At 38.0% G+C, this 25921-nt stretch overlaps 1 protein-coding gene across 7 annotated transcripts in view; it reads right to left on the bottom strand.

The window, feature by feature from the left end:
* MYLK (myosin light chain kinase) overlaps nucleotides 1-25921 on the bottom strand; it is a gene marked incomplete at its 5' end in the record, with an annotated part of 144274 nt that overhangs the window by 104822 nt on the left and 13531 nt on the right. For 4 of the 7 annotated variants that reach the window (XM_084288745.1, XM_084288750.1, XM_084288747.1 and 1 more), the window contains 8 exons: nucleotides 1507-1641; nucleotides 2789-2992; nucleotides 3954-4528; nucleotides 5426-5462; nucleotides 7452-7617; nucleotides 11248-11413; nucleotides 13123-13171; nucleotides 15998-16205. In XM_084288745.1, the coding sequence (XP_084144871.1) occupies nucleotides 1507-1641; nucleotides 2789-2992; nucleotides 3954-4528; nucleotides 5426-5462; nucleotides 7452-7617; nucleotides 11248-11413; nucleotides 13123-13171; nucleotides 15998-16205 (1540 nt within the window). Of the gene's footprint in view, nucleotides 1-1506; nucleotides 1642-2788; nucleotides 2993-3953; nucleotides 4561-5425; nucleotides 5463-7446; nucleotides 7618-11247; nucleotides 11414-13122; nucleotides 13172-15997; nucleotides 16206-25921 lie in introns of those variants that run through there. The other 3 variants (XM_084288744.1, XM_084288746.1, XM_084288749.1) reach the window with 2 other exon arrangements.

Raw genomic sequence — 25921 nt, 5'->3', positions numbered from 1 at the left:
AAGATGCTCTGAGTGATGTGGATGACAGCTAGGTGTAACTACATCATTCAGCAACTAAGGGAACTGCGTAGGGCATGGAATACCCTTGGAACATGAAGCTGAAAAGGTTGACCTCATGGGTAGGAGTTGTCCCCTCTGTGCTTCAAGACACAATTATTTAGTTGCAACAGTGATTCTACCCCAGTCTGCAAAGCAGAAACTGCAAAGTAGTCTTCAGAGAAACAAATGCTTTCCAATGGGAGTATGTCTGAGCTTTCATTCACATGTTTTGTGCTGTAAATAAAGCAGTGGCCTTTCTATTCTAGACATGGAGCTATTGGGAAGAACAGGCCAGGCTGTGGGAACATACCGATCTCAAGGTCATGGTTCATTTGCCCTGCCACCTTTTTGAGTTATCCCATTTACTCTGAACAACTTAAGAAAACCAGAGATCGTGTACAAATAATTCATTTTAAAACAATCCTAGAGGAAACAGCTTTATGGCAAAGCATGCTACTCTTTGTCCTTAAATCACACACACACAAAGATAGATAGTCTGGGGGAGTCTGCAAAAAATCCATTGCCCTTCAGGAATAACAAAGGTGCTTGAGGGTTAAGCTGAATAAATCTGTCTGGTGTTTAATAGATGTGACTCAAAACTGAAAGAGACCTTAGTCAAAGCATGTGGTCTCTTGGATTTCTGAAATCATTTGAAATCTAAGCAAAATACTGAAGTTTGGGTCAACTCAAATCAAGAAGGGACTGTTAAGGAAGCTTCCATGTTCAATTGTTTAATTAGAACATGGGAGGAGCTTATAGACCCTGATAAAATAAAATAAAAAATTATGTATAATTTTTTTAATCAACTTTTTACAGGCATTTCTGTGCAGCACTGGATCTCAAGGAACATCTTCCTAGTAGACAAACAATGAGAAAAACTGTGATTTTGTTATCTTAGGCATATGGATGCTAAAAACATTTATGACCTGCCCAGCTGAATGATGAGTGGAATCTGGCATAGATTTCCTTCCAACCCTAGAAGGTGATAAGGTACATATTTTGCTTAGGACTTATTTCTCCTGTGGGATCATGGTGCCAACCTGCTACTCTCTAAGCAGAGGCTCATACCAAAGGAGTGGGGGTAGCATAGGATTCAGCATACAGTAGCAACACAGATTTTGTTGCAGCATGGTGAAAACATTTAATGAAACCCAGGAAAACCATCTGCATACAATGTTGTCACTAGAGTCCCCTCCTGGACATAATGGAAAACTGCAGTAAGGCAGAAAAACAAAACAAAACAAACAAACAAAAAAAAAAAGCACACACACACACACACAAAATCCCACTATCCTTCTTGCACACTACCTGAATATAAACTGATTTTCTTCAAAGGTTCTAGTGTATTATATTATGGTGAGTTAGAGCGCAGTATTCACAGCCATGCTATGTACTGATCAGAGTGGCATTTGAGACTGTGAATGTAAGTGGGTGCATGCACGTATTGCAGACCAGGGTGTTCCTTACCATTGAGAAGCCATGTGATCTGAGGCACAGGTATGCCTCCTACACAGCACTGCAGCACAAAGTCTTGCCCTTCACTCACAGTGCATCCTTTCAAGACACTGGAAAAGCATGGAGCAACCTCTTCAACTTTAGGCCCTTAAAACCAAAATGAAAATAGTTCCTTTAGCCCAAATTGACAAAATGACCTTTACCACTTAGTGACTTTTCTAGGTATGGTTAGGTGGCATGGCTGGGCTAATAGGTTCATCCTGTGACAACCAGAAAAAAAAAAAAAATCAAAACCACAGTGATACGTTTTATTGGGAAATACAAATCATTTTGAGTATGAACTGGTAGAAATAAGGGGTTCTTTCATAATCTACAAAGCAGGCATTGCCAGCCTTCAAGCTGTTTCTTAGGTGGCGGTTTTCTGCTCCAAATTTCACCAGTTGCAGCCAATCACTAGAAGGGTATGCAACATATTGCCAGAGACCTCAGTGCAAAGAAGGAAAATTCTTCTCTCTGCTTGTCTGTGTTCTCCCAGTCCCTCTCCCAAGTTTCCCCTGGTTGGCAGTGAAACAGGGTGAAATAAGGATGCAGTTTACAGATGTCTCATGAGATGGAACGTGAGAGTATCTTGGGTATCCTTCTTTAACTTCAGGCACAGAAAATAGAGAAATGTTGCATAAACATGATCATATCTCCAAGAGAAACCTAAAACCAGGTGAAAAGCTTAGAACTGAGGACAGGATTTACTAAAAAGCAAAAAAAAAATCTTTCAGTAAGACCAGTAAGACAGTGCCTTCAAACTCAAAATAATTTGTTACTAGAAGCTATACTTGAATTTGGCAGCATGCAATTCTCATTCCTTCACTTTTCTTACTTGCTCTACTGCACAGGATCAGTTTGTCCTCACAAAACATTTCAGATATGCAGTGTCCTGCAGAAATGCTAAGCAACTCCAAGAGAACTACATGCAGAACAACAACAAAATCTTTGGCAAACTGTATCAAATACAAACATTAATAGAAAACTCCAATGGGGAACAGACCTCCCTGGGTACGAAGCATGTGATGCGAGGGTTTTAGTTATACAAACAACAAAAGCAAAAGGTCAGAGTGGAAACTGATGTAGAAAGTGGCTTGTCAGCTATCCCGCACCACATTAGTGTCAGAACTAGGAATCAGAATTAAACTTTACTGAGAAATTCCAACAGGAATTTTTTAGTCACCACCCTTCGGCAACACAGTAAAGACCAGCCACAGTTTTCAAAGTGCAGATGGGCTCACACTAGCTTACTTACTTTTGACAGTTAACAACCAGCTGGTGGAAGTCTGGCCTTTGGGGTTGAAAGCTGCACAGCTGTAAGATCCACTGTCTCCCAAGCAGGCTTTCTTTAACCGTAGGCAATGAACTCCATCTTCTTCATATATTTGGATATTTTCTCCAGTTTTAATAGGTGCACCCTCTTTGAACCACTCCACATTTGGTTTTGGTTTCCCTGAAACTAAACCATCAGGTCTTTGAATTTTTATGGACAGGTATTAGTGTAATTCCATTATTTGCTTTAGTATAAATTAGGTATAATTTACACATACATGATTATATAAACCTTAATGAGTCAGTAATACACTGCCTTCAAAAGACACTTTGATATTTCTGATCCTCCAAAACCTTTCAGCCAGTCCAGCTTTAAAATAACAAATGCTTGGTAACCTGAAAAACCACAGCACCTCTATCTGAAAATTCTTCCTCTAACAAATCACACACAAAAAAAATGCATGTGATATTAGAGAAGAAAAAGATATTTCTGCCATTCCTTCCTATCCTACTCATTTGGTTTCTCTGAGTACTTATCAGTACTTCGCAATCCACGGTTCCTACCACTGAAACAATTACTGTGGTTGTTCATTCTGGGACTGCACAACCTAGAGAAGAGAAAGCTGGAGACATATAAAGTAATTTCTCTCTCACTTGTAGGAGCATTTTAGAGTGCAATTTTAAGAAAAAAAAAAAGTTATAAATAATCTTCTACTAAAATTGTAATTAAAAGAAAAAAAAAAAAAGAAGTGTTCTAAATATACTTCCTGGATTCATCAAGATGCAGCCTTCATTACTCTTTCAAGAGTTTGAAGCCTGGCCAAACTGTGGAGAAAACTCTTAAACACCATTTTAATTCTGACTTTTTCATTTCAGCTGTTAGGAAGCACTCAGATCATCACTGGACCAACCAAATATGAAGGGCAATAGTAGAATCCCAAATGGAAATATATAGAGACTGATTGCAGTTCTTCACCTGACCTTTTCCACAGCAGATTACTGTGGAAACAACATAAAATTCACCATCTATTTCTGAAATGCTTTATGAGCAGGGCAACTTGCAGTGAAGGAGGAAGAACTTCCCTACTTCTGCACACAGAAGGGTAACCTGACTAACCCCAGGGCTCTGATACCTTTCATCCCTTTACCTTTGCTCTTGAATTTAATCTCCTGTCCTTCTGATGCTTCCAGGCTCTCTGGGCAGCTCTCAAATTGAGGAGGAATTCCCAAAGGGTCCCTCTTCTCCTCCATTACAGCCTTCCGGGCTCCAGCTCTATTTTCTGCTTCTCTACTCCTTGGACCTACTTGTGCTGTCAGAGATGGGGTTTGCTGAGTTGTCGTCATGGGCTGCACAGTCCTTTTCCTGTCTTCACCCTGCCTGATGAAAGTGGTCTGGGATTCTGTCTTTGGTTCTGGTTGCACTTTGACAGGCTGTAGTGTGATGGTGCTTGAAGTTTTCTGCAAGACCTGAGATCCCTTTGTTCCTCCTTTAGGTTCTTGAAGAGATACTGCATTGACTTCTTGGTTCTGTACTTGCTTACTCTCTTTGGCTTCTCTGGAGATGTAAAAGGCCTCTTTCTTTGCTGACACCCTGTCTTTGGTTTCAATCATGAGTTCAGTGCTGCTGGATTTGAGCTCTTTGGCAATCCCATTGCTAGTTGCCTGTTTGAAATCTGAATTTTCAGCAGATTTAGTAGCAAATGTTGTTGGTTTTGATGGCGTGCTAAAGGAAGATAAGTTTACAGATATACGACTCTGTATAAAGTCTAATTATTATTATCAGCAATGATATAAATGTCCAAGCCCTTAGGAGGAAGATCAATTTGCCTTTAGTTATGTGAGTGACAAGAGCAATTCTCTTTCCCTCAGATTAAAAACAGGGATGAAAGAGGTAAAGTGAAATTACTCATTAAATGTGATCAGTGCTCAAACAATGTCTCAACTGAGGAGTTTCTGGGTACAAATCCTCTGCTCAGGTTGTAACACGTGTTTTGTGAATCAGACACTAGCCTTGAATATGCTGCTAGAGAGTAATTACATGAGTCCCTGGAATATCCATAGTGTAGCACTATGGCATGCTTTAATAAATTGAGGCTACATGTAATTACAGTTCAAAATACCACATAAAATAGCTTCTTAGGGTGAAATTAAAATGTAAATTATGCAGTGAATTTACTATTTCTAATTATGGTGCCTTGGCAGAATAATAGAGGAGGGAGAAGTAGTGGAGTAAAAAAAATCAGTTGAATGGATGTAAAAACATAATCTGTGGTATTATTAGGAGGAGTTTCTCAGAACTATGATGGATCTGTTGGTCAGAACTACTATTTGCAAACAATATCAAATACCATGGCCATAGTGTATTTTGCTTTTGACAGCAAAGAACAACCTGCTCATTACTTACTTGATACTTAGGGTTTGGATGAAAAAAAAAAATAAAAACATTGACCAATTGGTACTGACAGTATGTACTATTTATATGAGAGTATATGTGAGTGTCCTCACATAGCTTTTGTTCAGATTATACAACTTGTTGTTGCATGAAGGCTCGTGCTCTAAATGTCAAAATTAGTGCTGAGAAGGAACCATGGTATGACAAAGAAGTCTAGTAAAAACGTACCATAGTGGCTGAGTGTATGTGTCAGTCTTGTCTGGACCTGAAATAATAATAATAATAATAAAAGAACAGGTAACTTATACATACAATACCACGCACACTCCCATAAATTTCAAAGATTATAAGTGAAGAACACACTTAAGATCCTTCACTCTTCATATCTTCAGTCCTTTGAAGTCAAGATTGACTACCACCATGTCTAGAATTTATATAGAATACACCAAATGGCTCAGCTGAAACAGAAGTCTTGGTCCACTTTGAGATATTTCTAGGTCAAGTAAGCTCTCAAGACCTTTGAGAACTATGAGTCTCAAATATTCTCTGTTGGAGGACAGAAGTAAAGAAGAGGTTCCACCTGAGAACCAGCTCATCAAGTCCTATGGGAACTCCAAAGAGCACGCAGAAGTGGGAGAAAGACAAACCATCAGTACTACAAACCATCAGTACTACAACTGAGCATGCCAACAATGAAACTGCAGTGGTACCCTGTTTAAATCAGTGTTTCTTCACTTTGAAACATCACCAGGAAATCTGGGCTAAGCTACATTGGCGTAGCTACATAAGCTACATAAGCTACCTGGAGAAAAAAATGAAGCTCTTGGAGCAAGATTGTAGAAATAAGTGACTGCGTGGCTATAAAAGAAAATTCAGTAATTCTGAACCACTTGATTTTCTGCTAGCATTTTACAGCAATTTCTACTCCCTAATTTAATTGATAATGAAAGACTTCGGTATTATATTATTGTGGTTAGGTAAGTGGAATCATCCAGTTAGTCGAGTACGTTGTAAGAGAGTGCCCTTTTTACTGACCTGTGCTAATCCAAGAAAGAATGCGTGCATTATTCGGAGATGTGGTCAGCATCTGAAGCAAACATATACCACAACTGACCTTGTGACCCCAGTTCTGAATCATCTCTCAGGGCAGATGTACCCATTACATAACAGAAAGATCACAAGTTCAGGGAGAGCAAGTAACTATCAAGTTTCACATTAAAAAAAAAGTGCTTAGTGAACTTTATGGCCTTTTCTATGAAACATTAGTTGAACAGGCAATACATAGAAACTTTCTACAATGGCCTCATCAGATTGGAACTTACAGATAAAAAAAAACACACACAGCTTTAGGTGGTAAAGGCTAGTTGTGGTTCTGAGGATCCCAAATACAAATCCTTGTGTTATTTATGTTCTTGGTATCTTACAGAATGATAACACTCACCAAAAATTTCTCTGCTGGGGGCATATGTAACCTATTGATCTTGTGACTGCAGGTAAAAACAGCAGTTGTTGATTTAATTATTTCATTGGGTTCAACAACTGTTAAGCCAGCTGTTTGTCCACTGACTGATGAAATTCCTCTTTTGTGCAGTTGCTGAAGGCTTTATGATTTTGAGGCTAATGTAAAGGGTACCATAAGAATCATCAAACTGCAAGTTGAACTGTTATATGGTAAAGCATATGTGGAATAGAACATCCTGAAGTATTTATATAAATAGATTATTTTCTTTAACTGTAGGGAAATAAGAGCGAGGGGATTTGGGAGTTGAGAATTTTAATCTCATTAAACTTCTTTTTATCTCTTAAAGTTTTAAGTTATGCTCCTGTCCTTTACTTTCCTAGTTCTACAAATACAGATACAATTTTGTTTTCCAAAAAGTAGTTGGTATAAACATGCACCCAGTGCTGTTATTCAATAAATACAAAATTAATTACTGTTTAGAATTACAACTGCAAAGTTTCTAGCCGAAGTTAAATTCTACGTTCAAAACATATGAAGATCAAAACCACAGTAAAAATGGAAAGCTGATTTTATAGAAAGTTATTACAAAGAAGCAATTAGACTGTTCATTGCCATTAAACCAACACAATGTTTTCAGCTGTAGCATGCTCCAAGCTATCACAGTACCATCTAATGAAGAGAGAGTAAGATGAAAAAAAAAGTAAATATTTATATTGAAAACACAACCAAAGATTTTTCAAAGCAATGACAGTGGTTCATTTGTGCTCTCCTGTGGATCTGTCTTTACTGTACCTTGGACAGTGAGCTCTGCAGACACAGAAGCCTTCCCAGCACTGTTTGCCACTGTGCATGTGTAAATTCCTGCATCAGCAAGCCGAGCATTTTGGATTTCCAAGAACTGGATGCCAGTTTTCTCAAACATGTTGAAACGCTCACTTTGCTGCAACTGAATATCACCCTGCAAATATCACAAGACACCATGAGACAGAGAGCTGTTTGTAGGAGACGGGGAGAAAACAGGTTTGTTTGTTTGTTTTTTGGTAAAACATCAGGCAAAAATGTCTTTCTCCTATCTTTCAGCCCAATACCTTCAGTGAAAAATATCTACATGATAAAAAAAAAAAAAAAAAAAAGAAAAAAAAAGTGCCCAGAAGTTCTTTAATTCATAACTGCAAGAGGCTGTTTCTCCTTGCATTTTGCCATCCATACATTTTGGTTTGTTTTTGACTTTTCATTATTTACCATATTCACATCCTTACAAACATTTTCTTTTGTTGTATGTTGGCTCAAACCACTGTTCCATTCATGTTCACTCCAGGGAAGTCAAACATCACATTAAGTAACAACTTCCAGCCTGAGGAGCATTTCTCCATTCTTCAATAGCTGTATCTCTTCATCAATATGCTGTATCTCTTCAGGAACTGGAAAAAATTCTACATGAGAGGACCTCATCAAGGGCCAGGTGAGGAAGGTAGCAGAAGGCACTAACTGTGCCTTAAGGAGGTATTGCTGCAATACAAATCCCTTGTGGAGACCAGCTGAAGGTGGGTCTGGATTTAAGCATTCTCTAACAGAACCCTCATGACCAAGACAAGCCACTAGCAAAGAATATATAGATGGGAGAAAGCCAGCTTTGACTCTGTTACTTCTGTCACAAAAGAACTAAACTTCATGAAGCTTTAAACTTATCTAAAAAAGATGTTTAATGTTAGAGTGCTCCTTCGTCTAACACATCGGGATATTATGCAATGCAATAATTAAAAAATATGGAGCCAGGAATAGTGAGAAGTATAGAAGATCGATACAATTTACTTGCAAATTTGATGCATTCTCCTACAACTCCAAGATTTAAAATAAAGTGGAGTTTCTTTCAAAGGGCTACACTGGAGGTGAATCAAAACACAAGACTTTACGGCAGGAAAACGTATATAGTTCTGTGCTTTTACATAGATCAGACAATCAGAACAATTGTTTCTTTGCTTTTAAATTCTATTCTATTTTAAAATTGACCAACTCATTCTGTGAGTAAATTTGCCTCTGCTTTAACATCAGCCATTATAGAGGATTTCCTTGCTATCAGGCACTACAACTTTTCCTATCCCAAGTTTAGGAAGGGAAAGATATGTTTCCTCCAGGATTTGTAAGGTACTGGTCAGTAAAAGTTCTGGGAAAAAGTGTCTATGAACTTGCTGCTCTCTGGGTGCTGTAAATCCTGTAAATCCAAAAAGCTGATTCACAGCAGGGGTTTGGTAATTGTATAAGCTTCTGTTCTTTACAACTTAAGTAAGAAAAGGCAGAAGAAAAAAAATAAGCAGAGTAAGAGATTTACACAAGAACTTACTCATTAGTTCTGAAATGTGCAGTTTTAATTTGTCCATGTGTTGGCTCTGCGCTAGCCAGATGTGGTCCACTTGTCACATAAGCTCATTTTCATGGTGCTGAGGCAGGGCTGATACACCTGCCACTCAGCAGAACTCTGCAGTACCTTTCTGATGTGACCTGAAGTATCATGGGCTCGAGCTTGTTTTCAGTTAGCCAAAGCACACACAATTACCTTTTGAGTCATGCCTTATGAATAAAGGTATAAAAACATGCTTCACAACAACCTGCCAATAAAACTCTGATACAGAGCAACAACACATTTTTACTTTACAGAGCAAATGAATTATTGAAAGAAAGCTTTACAGTGCTCAAAAATAGGTGCTGAATTAATATTATGAAGGCCTAGAGAAACCCAACTCAACCAAAACATTGTAGCGATGAACTGAGGATAAGTTCAAGAGTGACAGGGTGTCTGCAGGCCAGCAATGGTGTGACTAGTGAACCTCTGAACAACACACCTATGGTATTTTACTGAGTAATATATGCAGACCTATGAGCATCAAAATATGTTTTTTTTTAAAGACAGAGACACGAACGGGACTCAAAGAGCTGCTAGTAACAAAAATGTCATGCACTTAGTTCTTTTGATTAGAGGAGGAATGTCAGATTATGGAATCATAGGGTAAAGAAGCTAACAGTGAATGGCAAAATATGTCAGGTAACCTCTACCAAACCTCAAAACAGTGTGTGAAGTACCAAAGTGTTTATTCAAGCTGCTGTTTACTATGTAGTCCCGAACAAAGAGAACCGAATGACAAATCTTATTTTGTACTGAGCTGCATGGCTGGAAAGCCTAAGTGAGTCTGGTGGGACGGAAAGCAGACTGTTGCAGCTGTGTAGCAGCTGCAGAGGGGAAAGCTGATTCTAGGCAGAGCTGCCAACTGAAGGAGATGTTCTTAGTGAGTGCTTCCACAGAACAAGGTTGCTTGTTTTCTGAGATGTAACAGCATTCTTGTATAACAGAGAACAAGAATAAGTCTGGAGTGAAACAGGCCATGAGTAGGAAGCATGTCCCTGCCCTACAAGCAGTTTTCTGCCTTTTTTTTTTTTTTTTTTTTTCCAGAAAACCTGCAGACACTAGAAAAAGTTAAAAGCTCTGGGAAAAGCTGCCACAACATTTCCACATGTCTTGACACCAATGCATAAGGCAACTGGTTCTTGAAGGCTGAAGGAGAGCAGGATGCCAACAGAGCAATCACAATATTTGTTCTTCCAAATTAAAGAAAGTAATTGTAATTCTCTAAAATTATAATAGTTCCAGAAAATAAAAGGTGTAATCAGTGAAATATTTAATTATCATCTGAGCACTCTCTCACTACTACCAAGAAAGTGTTTGGAGATCTTGCATATGCATATGCATATCTTTTGCATATGCCCAAAGGGGGCAGTAGGACTTAAGTCATGTTTTTTTAATAGTCTAATGAATTTTAAATGTTGCTTATTTCTATATAAATATGCGTATTTTTGTAAATGCTCACAATTCCCCATTTTATTGAAGATCTGAAGTTGATAGCTCAGGTCTCCTTTATATTCTATGTCAGACTCTTTTCAGCTACCAGTGTTTTAGCAGAGATCATACTGAATCAGTTGAACTGTTGTTTATCTTAGACTTTTTTTTTTTTAATTTGCAAAAAACAATTGTGCATGCCAAAAAACAATCATGTCTGACAGTTCCTAAGCTGTTAGTTTTCTTTCCAATTCAATTTCATTTCTTTGAAGGTATCTTCTTAATTCTAATGTACAGGTGGAACCTAGTATAAATGAAACAGAAAAGGCTGCGACTGAGGCGCTGACATAGAACTTGGGAAATTTTCAAAGCTGTAAGAGACTCCTCTGTAACCTCAGCCAAAGCATTAAATCCCTGCAGAGGGATAAAACAGAGATTGTGATAATCTTATTTCCCATCCCTTCTCTATTTCTCTTATCTACCTAGCAAGGTCTTTGAGCAAGTATTTCTCATACTTGCTATTTTTATGATAGAACTTTATACTCAGAAGAAAACTAGCATCTTTTTTGGATTTATTCCACATGAAAATTAGGAAGAATATGGCCCTCCTTGTACATAAATTCTTGCCATGATCATTTGCCATAATGCAGTATCAAATGCATTTCATTCTTTCAAGTAAAACAAAACAAAACAAAACAAACAAACAAAAAAAAACACTTCAGAACAGAAGGAGGACATTAATAAATTGGGAATTCATACCTTATACCAAGTCACTTGAGGCTGAGGTCGTCCTGTTATTTTACACGAGAATTTGCCTGTTTGGCCTTCACGCACAACAACTCTATTGGGTTTTGTAGCAAACTTGGGTGGACTCTCTCCCCAGATGCTTGGCCTATGCTCCACAGGAGGAACAGTAAGTCTTCCCCTAAAAAGGGAATCAAAATTCTGGTGTTACAGAAGAACTTCTAGAAGTTGTCCTGGATAAAGTAAAATTCAGGAAGCATTTTAAACAGGTTTTCTGCCAACAAGGATATATAATAAGCAGTAACCAACATTGCAGTTATCAGACTTTCAGCCATACACTAATTATTTTTTGGCCAATGGAAGAAATGCAAATGCTTGTGATGGCTGCTCTTGATTCCTCATGCAGTGAATGAGGATAGCATTAATGCTATGTACCCTCATCCAGTATACAAGGATGTCCACATGAGTTGCCTATAATCCGAGCTGGACAAACTAAATGACAGGAAACACTGCATACATTTAGTTTTCACTCTTTTCTTTCTTTTTTTTTTTTTTTTTCTTTTTCTTTTTTCTTTTTCTTTTTCTTTTCTTTTTTTTTTTTTTTACCTTTTATTTCAAGCAAACTCAATCACTTGCAAGTCCTTTTCCAGATGGCTATTTACCCCATTCAAGAGAGATGTGTCAGTACCTCACCATTTCTACGTGTCAGATACTAACAGATACTATATTCCCTTAATCCAAGGTGCTGCCAAGACATGATGACTGCCATGTAGGCAAATTGAGCTTTCTAAGAAAGAGATGAGACTGTGATGAAAAAATATACACAGAGAAGAGGATCAGTAAAAATGCTTGAGAGAGAAGAGTGACCATAATAAGCTGCAATGGAAAATACTTCATTGTAGAATTAAATAACTGATAGCATGAGGAAGGCAACATTAAAAGCTACGTGTAAAGAACAGCAAGAAGGCTCATTGTGCCAGGTCAGGTCAGAGTAGATCACCCAATCAACCAGTTCTTCATAACAGTTACACCAAAACAGAACAAGTCTTTCCTCTAGCCTACAGTATGCCTACTGTGTTACTTGGAAATATTTAAATTATACTTGAATTATTATTTCAGTTGATTTTATTTCTTACTAAACAGTCTAGAAGTAGTAGTTGTTCTAGCTTTAAAAGATGCTTGACCTGTCATGGAAGATGCAGGGAAGGATTTCTGAATTTCAGAGAACAGAGACAGAAGGGTGCAAAACTGCAGCACAGATACAAACAGAAAGTTCTCTTTTCAGCCATCTGAATTCCTGTTATGAAGGAGCAGTAGCTGTATCAAGCCACTTCCTGACAGCCTTGAACATTTTACTGACAGAGCAGTTCTCATGGTATCTATTCCACTTGGGAAAAATGGAGATTTGGACTTAACACACTTGACTTCAGAAATGTTTGTTTGTTTCCAGATGTTGTAGCTGGCATTCAGCTCTGCAGGAGCTAAGGACTTTGAATCGATGAAGTTAGGCTTGCCCTGCCTCTGTGAGCCCAGCCATTCTTGCTATTCCCATTTCACAAGTGTGAGCGATCATGCCAACCAGTTATTTTATTCCAATGTCATGCTGTGCAGAACTGAGTCATTAACTACCAGGCTTTTCTTTCCTCCATTTCCCTCATTCTTGCACAGGCAAGGAGCCTTGGGGACACATTTCCAGCAAGGAATTACTGAGAACTGGACAAGAATCCAACACTTTTAATCTGGCCCTCAGAGTGAATCAGAGCTAAAGAAAAGATGCAATAGGCAGATGAAAAGAGAAGTGCATATACTTTAGAAAGAGTCATTTTACTTGTTCCCCACCAAAACATATTTGTGTCTGTTAAACAATATCAAAGCCACTGGACTTCTTACCCAGGGGTTTTAGCACTGGATGGCAGGCTGTATTTCTTCAAGGAGTTTCCTGTGAGCACAAGACAGAAAAATAGGAAGTAAGAATTGTTGTCAATAACATTAGGAACTATAGATACTAAAGGCTATGTAAAACATTCATTTCTTCAGGTTTCAAAAGTAAAGAAGGAATGCAACACCTGCAGCATGAGGTTATGTCACCTGTAGTCCAAAGTTAGGCTCTCCAATTTCAAAACCAGATTTCAGCAGAGTTAGCATCTAGCCCTTGGCCTCAGTAGTAACAACACCGCAGACTGTTCATGAAAAAAGTGTATAAAAAAATATGACAATGCCTAATTTCTACAGTGCAGCACTAACTCAATTTAGATAGCATAAAAACTCTGAAAGAGTTGTTTTTTTTTGTTTGTTTGTTTGTTTTTTTTTTTTTTTTTTTTTTCCTTCTTTCTTTCCTTCCTTTTTTCCTTCTTTCTTTCTTTTAATTATTAGTCCTGTACTAGCCCAGGAATACCTTTTCTTAAAAAAAATCATTCTCTTTTAAGCTCTAAAGTTCCTCTTGCTTACTGGTGTTGTGAGCAATAGACATATGTGTATGAAGTCATGTAAGCTCAGCGCCATCTACTGCACACAGCATTCCTGGTAGCTTCGGGTCAGAAAAAAATGGCTAGTGGCCTGGGATAGATTCAGAGTAGTAGCACTGATGAACAACTCTGATGGCCTTGAAAAAACACATTGTTCTAGCACTTCATAAGAATTTACATTAACTCTCAGATAGGACAGTCATGCAAGATGGAAAGACTAGACTGTGTTTCAGTCCATCATTTTTTCAGGTAGCAGTCAGCCCTGTTTAGGTCTTTGCTGAAAAACAAAATACCTGTGCTTTGCTGTCTTGATGCATATATATTAGAATAAAGACCACTGTAATTAAACTCCGGGAAATTCAGTCATTAGGAAATACCACGGCATTGTTTTTAAACTGTAGCAAAGCCTAGGTCAGAAGAACTGATATAAAAACACTTTTAAAAAACTCCACCTCCACACAAGTTGTTTCTCAGACAGTTTTAAACTAGGGAAAAAAAAATATTTTGCATAATTTTTAAAACAGAAGGCAATAACTATCCTTCCAGACACATGCATATTTCAGTATGTACTCTGAGGATGTGTGTAAGAGATTTTGACTCAGAATATATCCAAATGCTGATTGCTTCAGGCCTGCTGTCAATTTTTGCTGTGCTTCAGGAATTCAATGCAAAGTTATGATCTGAAACACTCTGATATTCAGCAGATCTCCGACATAGCCAAATAGCTAAGAGAGAAGCAATACATTTGATTTCCATAATTCACTGCATCTCTGTCACTCTTTACATTAAAAATTTGGAATTTGCAACAATCTAATATGCATATTTTCTCTTAAAAATTTCTGGGTTTGATCTTAGCTGTTTCCACACTACAATAAGCACACAATTACAACCAGGTGTGCAACTTAGCAAATGGAAGGGTACAGACAGAATTCCAGACACATATTGCCCCAGTGCGCCTGCCTGATACACTGTGAAACATCCAAGATTGCCATAATTTTTACTGTCTGAGAGGAAACGTTAACTTTCCAGGCTTTTATTTTTGTTCTAAGTGGAGGCTTCCATCAAAATTGCAAAGCTTATAGCAATGTCTTTAAGATGTGGTCTTTTGTTACCAATGCCATACAGATCTGAAGGTTAACACCTACTTTATATAGCTATAGAATAGGAGTTCCGTGCATATCATCTTAAACTGTTAGATTTATCTGGGAAAGGCAGGGCAACAATACATAGAGGTCTGATGAGACGTGTTGCATGTGGTCTAAGCTAACAAGTACAGACAAATGGCAGCTCTACCTGGTTTTATTTGCACTAGCTCCATCCTAGAAGCCTGACAACTGTCAGCCAATATCTGGTCCCACATTTCAGGAGTGAACAGAACAGGCTTATGCCTTTATGCCCCTGCTGGGGTTCTATCTCTATTGGAGAAGTGCACATCAGCCCTCTCTGCTTGCTCCCTCTTGCTTATACTGCATGTTCCCTAAGGAACATGACAGTGCAGTACTGGTGGGGCAGGTCCTCTTGTTAGAGCTTAACACAAAGGGAGGTCAGAAACAGCTCTAGTAACACAATGAATACCTCTGAAAGAGCAAGTCTAACTAAAGCTAACCAATTGTTTTACAAGCTGAAATTTAGCTGTCATACGTGCCTTCAACAGAAACAACTTCATTAGTTTCATTTGGGAGTCACACATTGTTCTATCTGTTGCAAAACTGAAGCTTGATCTTAATATGGATGGCTCCCATTTTAAATATATTTATTTAGTGATAAAACAAAACTGTATTAGCCCACTGAGCCTCAGACTGGATATACTGGTAAGTGAAAATGTATAGCCATAGAGCAGATCAGAAAAAAAGCAGCAAGGATGACCCCTCATGTTAACATGAGCATTCAGCTAACAGCATGGGCAACTTTCAAAAGGGATCCAAAACAGTATCAGTTCCTCTTAAAGCCCCAAGAAGAACTGTCCATAAATAAAGCCAGGAAGGGAACAGTACCAAAAAGTTAAGAAAATAAGTAGTTTATATGTGAAAATGGGAAGGCTGTTGATACCACCACAGCACTTGGACTAGGACCTGCACCCATGTTAGAGTTGTGGCTATGAGAAAGGGATTTCTGTCTTCCAGACGTGTCACATTACTCTTCCAGTGACAGCAGCAATACAAGTAATGAATATTACTCTTGCGCCAATAAGAAAGCATGTATGTACTATTGTGATCTTAACCAGACAGGCAGTTTAGCAAACCTTGTTCATTTAATTAAACTTTATAATCATTGCAATAGCAGTATAAGTATCCTCTTACCTTCCACTGTCAGTTCCACAGTCACTTGACGAACCCCACCATCATTTGCAGCCTCACAGGTGTATTTACCACCATCGCTTTCCTGCACGCCTTTGATTACCAAGCTGAATATCCCCCGAATGCTGTGGTCTATGACATAATGGTCTCCTTCTGGGACAGGATGCCCATTTCTGTACCATGTGATGTGAGGTTCGGGGTAGCCTCTGACCTGGAAAGACGTGAGAGAGATCAGAGAAGAAGACAAACATAACAGATGATGGTATTAGGAAGAAATGTTGGACATTTAGCAATGCAGTGGAAAGTTCTTGACACAGGAGCTATTAAACACATACTCTTTGCAAGCCAAATGGCAGAACATAATGAAATGAAGAAACTCTTGCATAAGTCAGACTGTTAAAATCATAAAAGTAGTGAGGCAGATAGATACTTGTGTAAAAGTTTCCCACTAGAATACTTTGTCTCCAGAATCATGGTGAGGTACTAACAAAGAATCCTCACACTTAGGTTCTCATTGCTCAGAGACTCAAGGGCAGAAGTGCTGTTATAGCTCTAACTATGCAGGACTGCAATGTATCTAGACCAAACGTTTCTAATATGGTTGCCAAGACTTAAGCTTGTTTTGTAAATCTGCATGTGCTGAGATGTAGTGGTTCCAGCCTACATGTATAAACAGGCAGGCAATTGCCACCTTTTGTCTTGATCCTTAAAAGCAGGAGATAAAGCATTTGAGAAAGAATCATTAGGGGCTGTTCTCATGTTATGGTGGCAGGTGGACAATAATGATATAGCTATATTCACACAAACACACTGCTACATTTAAGGAGCTTTGTGGTCTATTAGTCACCCAAAGAAGAGAATTCAACAAAACAAGGCAATCCTATGCTCGTTAAACAGCAACCACGTTAATATATCCTTGCCTGCTACGGCATTAATGATACCCTCAGATCTGCAGACAGATTCTCAGTTGGCATAACCAAGAACAGCTATTGATCTCAATTAAGCTGTTGAAACCTGCTGAGGATCCATGTCTTCCTTTCATAAAAAGATGGGAAAAAACAGACATACACTTTTCCACTAACGAATTAACTCCTCAGGCAAAGGTTTTTCCTCTGCTTTATGAGAGATGCCATCAACTTTGATGGTTGGTTTAGTATGTGTTAACTGTTAGAACACTTTTCCTGTTGTCATAACAACCTCTGATTACATTTTCCCCCCTTTTTTTTTTTCCTATTCCCCCCACTCCGATATGTTAGCTCTCCATCGTCCAACTCTTTGATCCTTTGCCTAAATGTCATGAAGCAACTGAGTGGATCAAGATGAACTGGGATGAGTAATTGCTGCGGCTGTGTTTGCTCACTTGGAAAGTAGCAATGCTACATATTGAACTATGTTATCAAATCTTGGCAACTGAACAGGAAGTCCCTTCAACCTCCAGGTGGGCAAAATATTGATGACCTGTCTTGATTTGAAGAAGGCTGGGTTGTGGCTTGTCCAAATTCCTCCCAGCAGTCTCCTCTCAGCTTCAAATCAGCATTTCAGTTCTGCTTTCTTCTGCCTGCACAGCATTTACTTTCCAAATTACAGTCCTTAGCCAATCAGCCTTACCCACTCTTTATGTTCTCTTCTTTCAAAACCTTTCATTTTTAATCCAGCCCCACCTCACTCCAGCTGGGCTTCTCATCTGCCTGAGCTTAAGCTACAGCTGTCAGAAATTTTTCTCTTACCTTTAATTCCTTCGGTATCAGTTCAGAAAAATTTTGCCAGTGATGTGGCTACCCCTTCTTCCTGGCATTACTTAATATACATAGAGAGAGGACAGTAATGCTTGCCAAGAGCATGAATATGCTGAGTAAGCTGAATAAACTTTCCACTTCTGGTACAAACTTCTCAGGTTCTTTCTGAGTCTATCTTTATCTCAGCAAGAGCCATGTTCTAGGACGAACGCATTGTGGATCCCTGCACAACGGGGGGTCAATTACTGTTTAAAACTACCACAGCATCTTTTAAAGCATTTTGTGGCCATGCTTTTTCTTTCCTGTGCTTTCTGAAAAACATCAGCTCCTATTAGATCTTACCCTCTAACATTACTGTAGCACATTGTTTTAGTGCTTAATCAGAGGTCAAGCTCCCAGGAAGGGTATCTTCCTCAGCACATCTAATTTTCATGAAAAGAAATTTGTGAAACATCAATATGATTTATTTTATTTTATTTTTTCAGTAGCGTAGCTCTTGTGAGTTGATAATCTGTTCATTGGTAGAGAATGTGACTTGTACCAGAAAACTGTTTCTAAGCATTACCTTGTCAACGCCCTCTTGCCTATCTTCTAATTTTAGATTGAGCTACCCAAAGCCAGAAAATAGATTAGAATTGAGTTTCTACCTCTCATTTCCGTTTTCTTTTATATTAAGTTAAGCTTTCTTTGAATTTGAAATATTTGAGGCAAAATTTCTTTGAAATTCCTATTTTAAGGATAGAGTAAAATAAGAGTAGCCCTTGTATTGGTGTGAGGAGAAAAACACCTTTTCAGTGCATTATATCGCATCAGCTTAACTAGTGGCAGTCTAACCACTGGTTACAGCTGCTGAGATTCTGCCCTGTGAATACAAGTCATCATTTGTACATTACTTAATCTATTTACTACTTTTTTTGAGTTTGCAATCATTCCTTCTGATGTTTTTGATGATGTACTGTTTCATTGAACTTCAAAGGACCGAAGCACAAACCTTCCATCCCTTATGCCAGGGAAATATTGGGGTTGAAACAACGGGAAGCATCTTACTTCCATTTTCCTTACTGTTTTATCATATTCTTAAGTCCCTCTTGGACCACACAAGGCCATTTTTACCGGACTCTTCAAATTCAGGTAGACAACTATACATGCCCTTCCAGTATCAGATAGCTAAGCCTACATAAAGTATTTTTCCAATTCTTCCATGTATGTTTATTTCATTCTTGTTATGTCTGTACTATGTTGTTTATCCACACCTCTACACTGAGGAAATGCCACCCAGAAAATTACAAACCCAGATCAGCATGCCATTTCTTTTCAAAAGGTTGAATCATTCTATTCCCAAAATCTGATTTTATTTTTCTTTCATTTATTGTCAAAAATGAAATAAGGGGAAAGCAGAAGTTTACTGAATTGCTCTGTTGCAAGAATTTATTTCAGGTTTGGGTTTGGAATGTGTTTCAAACTGAGCCAGCCTGCTCTGAAATACATAGTCTTGCCATAAAAGTGTCAGGGACCTTTAAATGTATCACTCGTTACTAGGTTTTGATCCTAATGGATCAATTCCAGAACTGCAGCAGGTTTTATATTCCTTCCCAACCTTTCCAGAGCTCACTAAAAACATCTGCCTTGAATAAATCCACAGCAAAGAGAAATTTATCTGCTTATTTAATGCCCAGCAGCAGAAGGCTATAACGTTTATTTACAGCTTGGTCTGTGTGAGCATTGCCAGTCCCAGTGAGGCTACAGTTTTTCTTTACCTTCAGAACAACACTAACAAGTGGAAAATTGACAGTGAGCAGCAAATATCTGCTGTGAGCTTTGAGTTCTTTTCTGGACCCTTCAACCACTTAGAGTCTTGTAAAAGACGATTGGAAAAGTCCGGTAAGGTACAACAGGTCTCCTGCTTCATGCATCAACACAGCAAGTGGAAAAAGCTGAGAGAACCTGTTGCCTTGTGAAACTTCCTAAGTGTGAAACTAAGATTCAGTCTGCACCCAGGTCTGGGGGAATGTCATTGAAAAGGGATGGCACCAGGTTCCCAAAGGAAAGAAATGAGAAGAAAAAAATACAACAAATGCATTGAAGTTATCCACTACAGGACAGTATTATTCAAAAATGTTCTACTACAAACTAGACTCTGTTGTCGCAAACCTAAAGGCATTCAGTGACAGCCAAGGCCAAATACATTCAGTAACCTTTTTCCCTGCCTGTTCTAAAGTGCAGGAAAGTTTTTCTAAAACTTGGCCTGTATCTATGCTCCATAAAACAGCTGCTTATATATCAATTCCAAAAACCCATAAATTTGCCTACTTTAATGTGTCACAGTTGCAGTAGCAGATTTGGGTGATCTGATGCACTCTTTTGGCTCATGCTTTTAACTTCCAAGTCAGATCCTACTTTGTAATAGCTGTCACTGCCTCCAGCAAGGTGAACAATGAATGCAAATGCAGAGCACTCAAAAACAGTCAGCCAGAAAAAGCAAAAACCTGAAGTGTAAGCAACTGTGAAACCTTGATGGGGTGTGTGTTATTGCTGAGTTACTCTTTGTGACTATAGCACTGTAAGGCTGTTGGAAAGGCTAGTGAATATTGCCTGACATATTCAAGTGTTACATTCATCATACTGGCTGAGATGTTCAGTTCTTGATGTTAAGGTCTAGATAAATGTTACTTTTTGCTGCTAAAGATTACAACAAGACACAGGCAGTGAGAGCAGGAAGAAAACATCTACCAAAAGACTGTCTTGGATGGCAAAATCCCCCCAAAATACATCATATGTATTACACCAGATTCTGTCAGCACAGTGCTCACTTGCGCCACTACCTCTGTAGACTGCTTTTGCCTTCATTTCTACAAAATCCAGAGTTAAGACTACTGTAAGTAAACAGTTCAATCATTGAATAAAAGAATCACTTTTATTAAGATGGTTCAATCCACCTGAAGAACAATTAATTTCAAATTTATCTTTGAAAGACAAATATTTTCTATTCAATTTTTCATACCTGCATGCTATTTAAAGTGTAACTTTCTACCCAATTTGCATGCCTACCTGCCTTTTGAGGCATGTCCCCTCTGTAGGCTGTTAAAGAATGACAGCGTATGGTAGGTGGTATTTAATATCTTACAATCTGCACGTTTGATGCTTCTGCACCTAAGTGACACTGCTTTTAACACCTCATTCTTGTTGAGAAGAACTCTTTACCATAACTACCCACTTATAATTCAAAGAGAAAAATACAGAATATACTTCTAAGAGAAAAGATATTGATTTTTTTTGTTGTTTAAATTAAAATGTTCAATGGTAACAAACTATGTAAAAATAGACTTTTCCACATGCCTTGAAACTTTTAGGAATATGCAGTCCTTGAGGCTACCAAAACTGATGCACAGAGCCTACACTTCATTCATTGCTACACAGAGAAAGAATTTGTTAAAAACACTGATGGTTAGTTGTGCAGCTAATCTATTCGCAGTTAGACAAAAAATGTTTGGAGCATCATAACATGAAAACACAGTTTGCATTGAACCAGGTAACAAGGATACCTTGTATAATGAGAATGACGGTAATGAAAAATGTTTCCTAATGAAAAAGGTCCCCACAAAGCACATGAGAATAAACTGTTTTCACAAACACAGTGGAGAGGGCAAGCAATAGATTTTATCACCGGAAGGTTGCCATCAGTGTGGGCCTGTAAATACAGTTTGACAAACACCTATCAGGAATGAGACTATGAAGTTAACTCTGCCTTAAGAAGAAATGGATTAATTGAAGAATAATGGGAAACAGGGTTGGAAGAGACCATGACTACAAGATCATGTGCACAAAATTACAAAAAGCCACTACAAATGGTTGAAATGTAATCATTGGTTTGTAATCACTGGTTTTCTTCCTGCCATGTTTGACGTTAGTATCACTTTGAACATTCATATCATTCATAAACATATTTACCATGTATTATTTTATTTTTGGTCTTTCTAGTGATCTAGTCATTCCTTCTGCAGGAAAAAAAAAAAAAAAAGTGGGGGGAGAGGGGGAGCACAAACAAATCTGCTCAGAGAATGCTGCAAGAGAAACTGGCCAGTGGGTTGGTAGATGATGTCTGACAGCAATTAACTCCTTTAGAAGAACAGTTTGTTTGTTTATTTGTTTTTGCTTATTTGTCTGGTTTCCTATCTTAACATTAAAGAATGCCACAGAACGAGGTAACTTTTTGAGAAGGGCTTGCAGTCTATCCTCTGTCCCATGCCTTCAACCAGAAATCGGTCATTTCTGGGAATGACAACTCAAGAAAAGACTTGTAGAGATCAGAAGTTATAAAGGGATAGAAACAAGATAGCCTCACTTATACGTGGCTGCTGGGCTGCTGTTACCACTGAGCTTCTCCAAAAAGTGTGCTTTGGACATATCATTAGATGTCTCACCAGGAGGAGATTCAAGGGAGGTGCAGAAAACCTTTCAGAGCATCTGAAAAACTTTGATCTTTGTTCTGCAGCCTGCAGACAAAAGTCTAAAACAGAAAAGAGGGGACTTGGCTTACCAAACAGTCATTATGAGCGGGACATACACTGTCCCTTTTGCAAAACTTGAATCCATCAGATTGTATCAAGAAAGCATCAGAAGGAATGTGATTGAGCAGATGACAAATTCTGTAATTGTAATTCTATTCAAAAAAGTGTAGATAAAGGAATAAACAATGTATAACACTGACACTTGAAATATGTCAGAGAAAGTATAGCATACCTCTTCTTCCAATGTTTAGATATCACCAAAATGGAAAATTATTCACTTTATTGCAAGTTATGTATTAGATGTGCTCATCTGAAATTCATATATCTAAAGACAATCCAGGGCCCTCCTGTAGCCCCAAGAGATTCAATCTAGACAGTAATAGCTGTTCTGTGGATGTGGCTCATCCCACAAAAGGCTCATCCTAAGGCTTACAAAAAAATATTTCCCATAGTCATTAGACTCTAGCCAGTGTCCTTTGTCTGCCTTCAATCAAGAGCCAAGATTTTTTGCGTCTGGATCTTGACTTAAAGATTTATGAAGGGAATCAAGTACTTGAGAGTGGGCTTAGCAGAGGATGCTAAGAACTGGACACACCACAGTATGTTCTCTGTCCAGCTTGTTCTGTAACAAGAAAAAAAAACAACACTACTTCTTGTTTTATTAGTTTACACTTGTGTGAACTCTTAACGTCAATCTTAGGAGAAAAATAGTACAAACCTGTGGAGATTGCTATATAAACACCATGAACATGACCTCATCTAAGAGGTGATATATTTTTATGTAATTTTGGGGGGTTAGTGCAGATGGGAAATATGGTTCTGGCCAGTGCAGCTTTTTTTGCAAGACTTGTAACAGTGTTTTTGTCAGGTTCTAACTGCAGTTTGCCATAACAAATGAACAGCATATGTTCTTGATAAAGGAGAGTGGACATGATACATTATTAAGCTCCTTCTGAGATTTTAAATACACACAAACCACATATCAAGAATAGTTTATCCATTTTAAAAACTTACTTCTAGAACTGAGAACCTGCCTGTCAAAGTTAAACATGAAAATGTTAAATATTTGGGGACCTAGCTACGACCTTGCAAACAAAGCAAATAACTTTGCGTCTCTTACTTCTTCAAATGAGCAGGCTAGAATTACAATTACAAATTACAAAACCAAAACTGGAATATGTTACTAGGACTGAACATAGCTCACCTCAAAGCATTACCTGTAGTACCTACAAGAAACAATAATGGTCTTTCTGTAAAGTTTGGGTATATATATACACGTATATATTATTATTATTATTATTATTATTATTATTATTATTATTATTAGAGCTGAACACTTACATTACATCTGGTGTTTAGTGTTCTTGTTCTATATCCATACAGACTTCATAAATTAGTTCTTCATCCATAACCTTTACTGGAATGCTAGTCTGAAGACATCAGTCTTTACAACTGGTGTGTGCAGTTTTCTGGTTCTCCTCCAAAATGGTACAGAGAAGGGACAGAATCATGACAACACAAGAATTCAGACTACTGTCTTGAAGAGAGAGAGAGAGAGGAGGAAAAAAGGCTGCAAAACCAATAAAGAATCAAAAGTAGAAAGATTAAAACTATATTAAATTCCTTCTCAAGGTTTCACCTTTAGAAGTTTCAAACCATACATATTTTACTTTATTCCCATTTAGGGCAATGAAAAGAAACATTTTGCCTAGTTGGACTCCTTGATATTCCTAGTGTTAATATTGGGAGTGGAGGAAAACTCGTAGTCTTTTAGTCTCGAGCAGAAATTTAATATGATACGGCAATAACATGAAAGAGTCTTCAAACTTTGTCATTGTACCCTTTGCCCTGATGAGAGGTGAGGAGGAATCACCTGAAGATGCAATTCATAATATTCAAAGGAGACCCAGGATGTAAAAAGAGACTTAGGACTCTCTTCCTATTTATTAAAAGCTTTTCCTTTAAAATCATTGTTTCAATGCACTTGTTAGTGTATCGTATGATCTTTACCTCTTCCAAATATCATAGAAAAACCTATGACCCAATTTCATAAGATGCTGAGTAAACTGTAGTTTTCATTGACTTAAAACACTATAGTGAATGCTGAGTGTTCCTGGCTCATTTTGACTGTTGTACCAACTTTTATAAATCCACTAAAAACGTTATAACATCGTAAACCGATATGTAGAGAGCTCAGATTATGGACCCTGGGTCTAATCTCTAGATCATAGAATGCAATTACAGAATTCAGGAAAGACAGAGGATAGGGGAAAGTAAAAATTCAAGGAGTTTAAATTTTCATGTGAGAGATCTTTCCTTAGAGTTTCGTTTGGCTGCCTGGCAAACTCCAAGGGTTTGTCCAGCACCTTGGCAAAAAGTCCCTCCATCCTAGAAAGCATAGAATGATATGATCGCATGGAAGAATAACTTTCTGACATGCTTCTCTGCTTCTTCCATCCCTGACACCGTGAAATACTTCTGATAATCTTTGTCAAATTTTCTCTTTTCTCGACTGAGATAGGGAAAGATCAGAACTACAAAACAAACCACATTCTATTTGTTATTTTTACCACCTTGAGCTGATTAATCAGAGAGCTGTTCAGAGTGAGATCTCTGTTTTCAGTGGTAGTAGCTAATAAAAATTGAACTATGTATGTATTATTTTTTTTGCTTTGTACTTATCAACACCAAGTGGCATTTGCTGTTTTATAGTCCATGCACTAAACAGAATGAAATCCTTTTGCAGATGGTTCCCCACCAGTTTTCCCTTTGACTGTCTTTAGCAGTTCTGCATTACCTACACGTTTTATCATCTTACTATTCAACTCCTTTTTACAGATTACAAAGGAGCTGAACACTACGCACACCAGCACAGTTCTTTGCGAGAATCAGCATTTGTAGCTCTCCAAGCAGGGAAAAGTTTATTACTTATCCATAGAAGACATGGTCTGCTAACTGAAAAGCAGACAGCAGCTGCAGACAATTTCTTCTTCTGTCTTATATGCTTATTTATTTTTGATTATTATTATTTTTGTAAAATTCAGCATGGAGGGTTCCCAGAGGTGCATGGAGTATTGCTTTTGTGCTCAGTCACCGTATATAGCTGTTTGAATGAGGCAATGCTTTCCCAGGTACCATAACATCTACAAGTTCATCTGTCCTGAATTATTTCTGAAGGACTCAAGCAGAATTTCAGAGCTTACTGGGTGTTCGAGCTGCTTTTGGTTTATTTAATTTCTAAGTTCAGACACTAGCCCCACCTAATGCAGTTCTTAAGAATATGCTTAAGCCTTACTTAAATCTTTTGGTGTTAATCATATGCTTAGATGCTTTTCCTAAATTAAGTTTTATTTCATTTCAAGAATTAATTTAATCTTAATGCCTTTAAAATAACAGTGTTATTGGATGCGTTTTGCAGTCCCCAAATAACCTGAAACATCATTCAGATGAAATAGGGAACACTATTAAGTTGGCCTCTGCCCTTTCCAATAAGCAGACACGAGGGGAACACATTCTGTACAGGAGATAAAGTTTCTATATAACTGTAACGTCAGTCAATGGATCTGAGGTTGTAAACCTCTATTACACTAACGGAGATATTTTCACACAGGTGTTGCAATCCCAGAGTGGCGATGCTTTTCTGATGAAGCTTTAATAAATCATTCTACCATAAGCAACATATG

Source organism: Netta rufina (assembly GCF_964035555.1).
Source record: "Netta rufina genome assembly, chromosome: 6".
NCBI lineage: Eukaryota > Metazoa > Chordata > Aves > Anseriformes > Anatidae > Netta > Netta rufina.
Note: the sequence above shows the minus strand (reverse complement) of the source record. Positions and strands in the feature narration are given on the sequence as shown.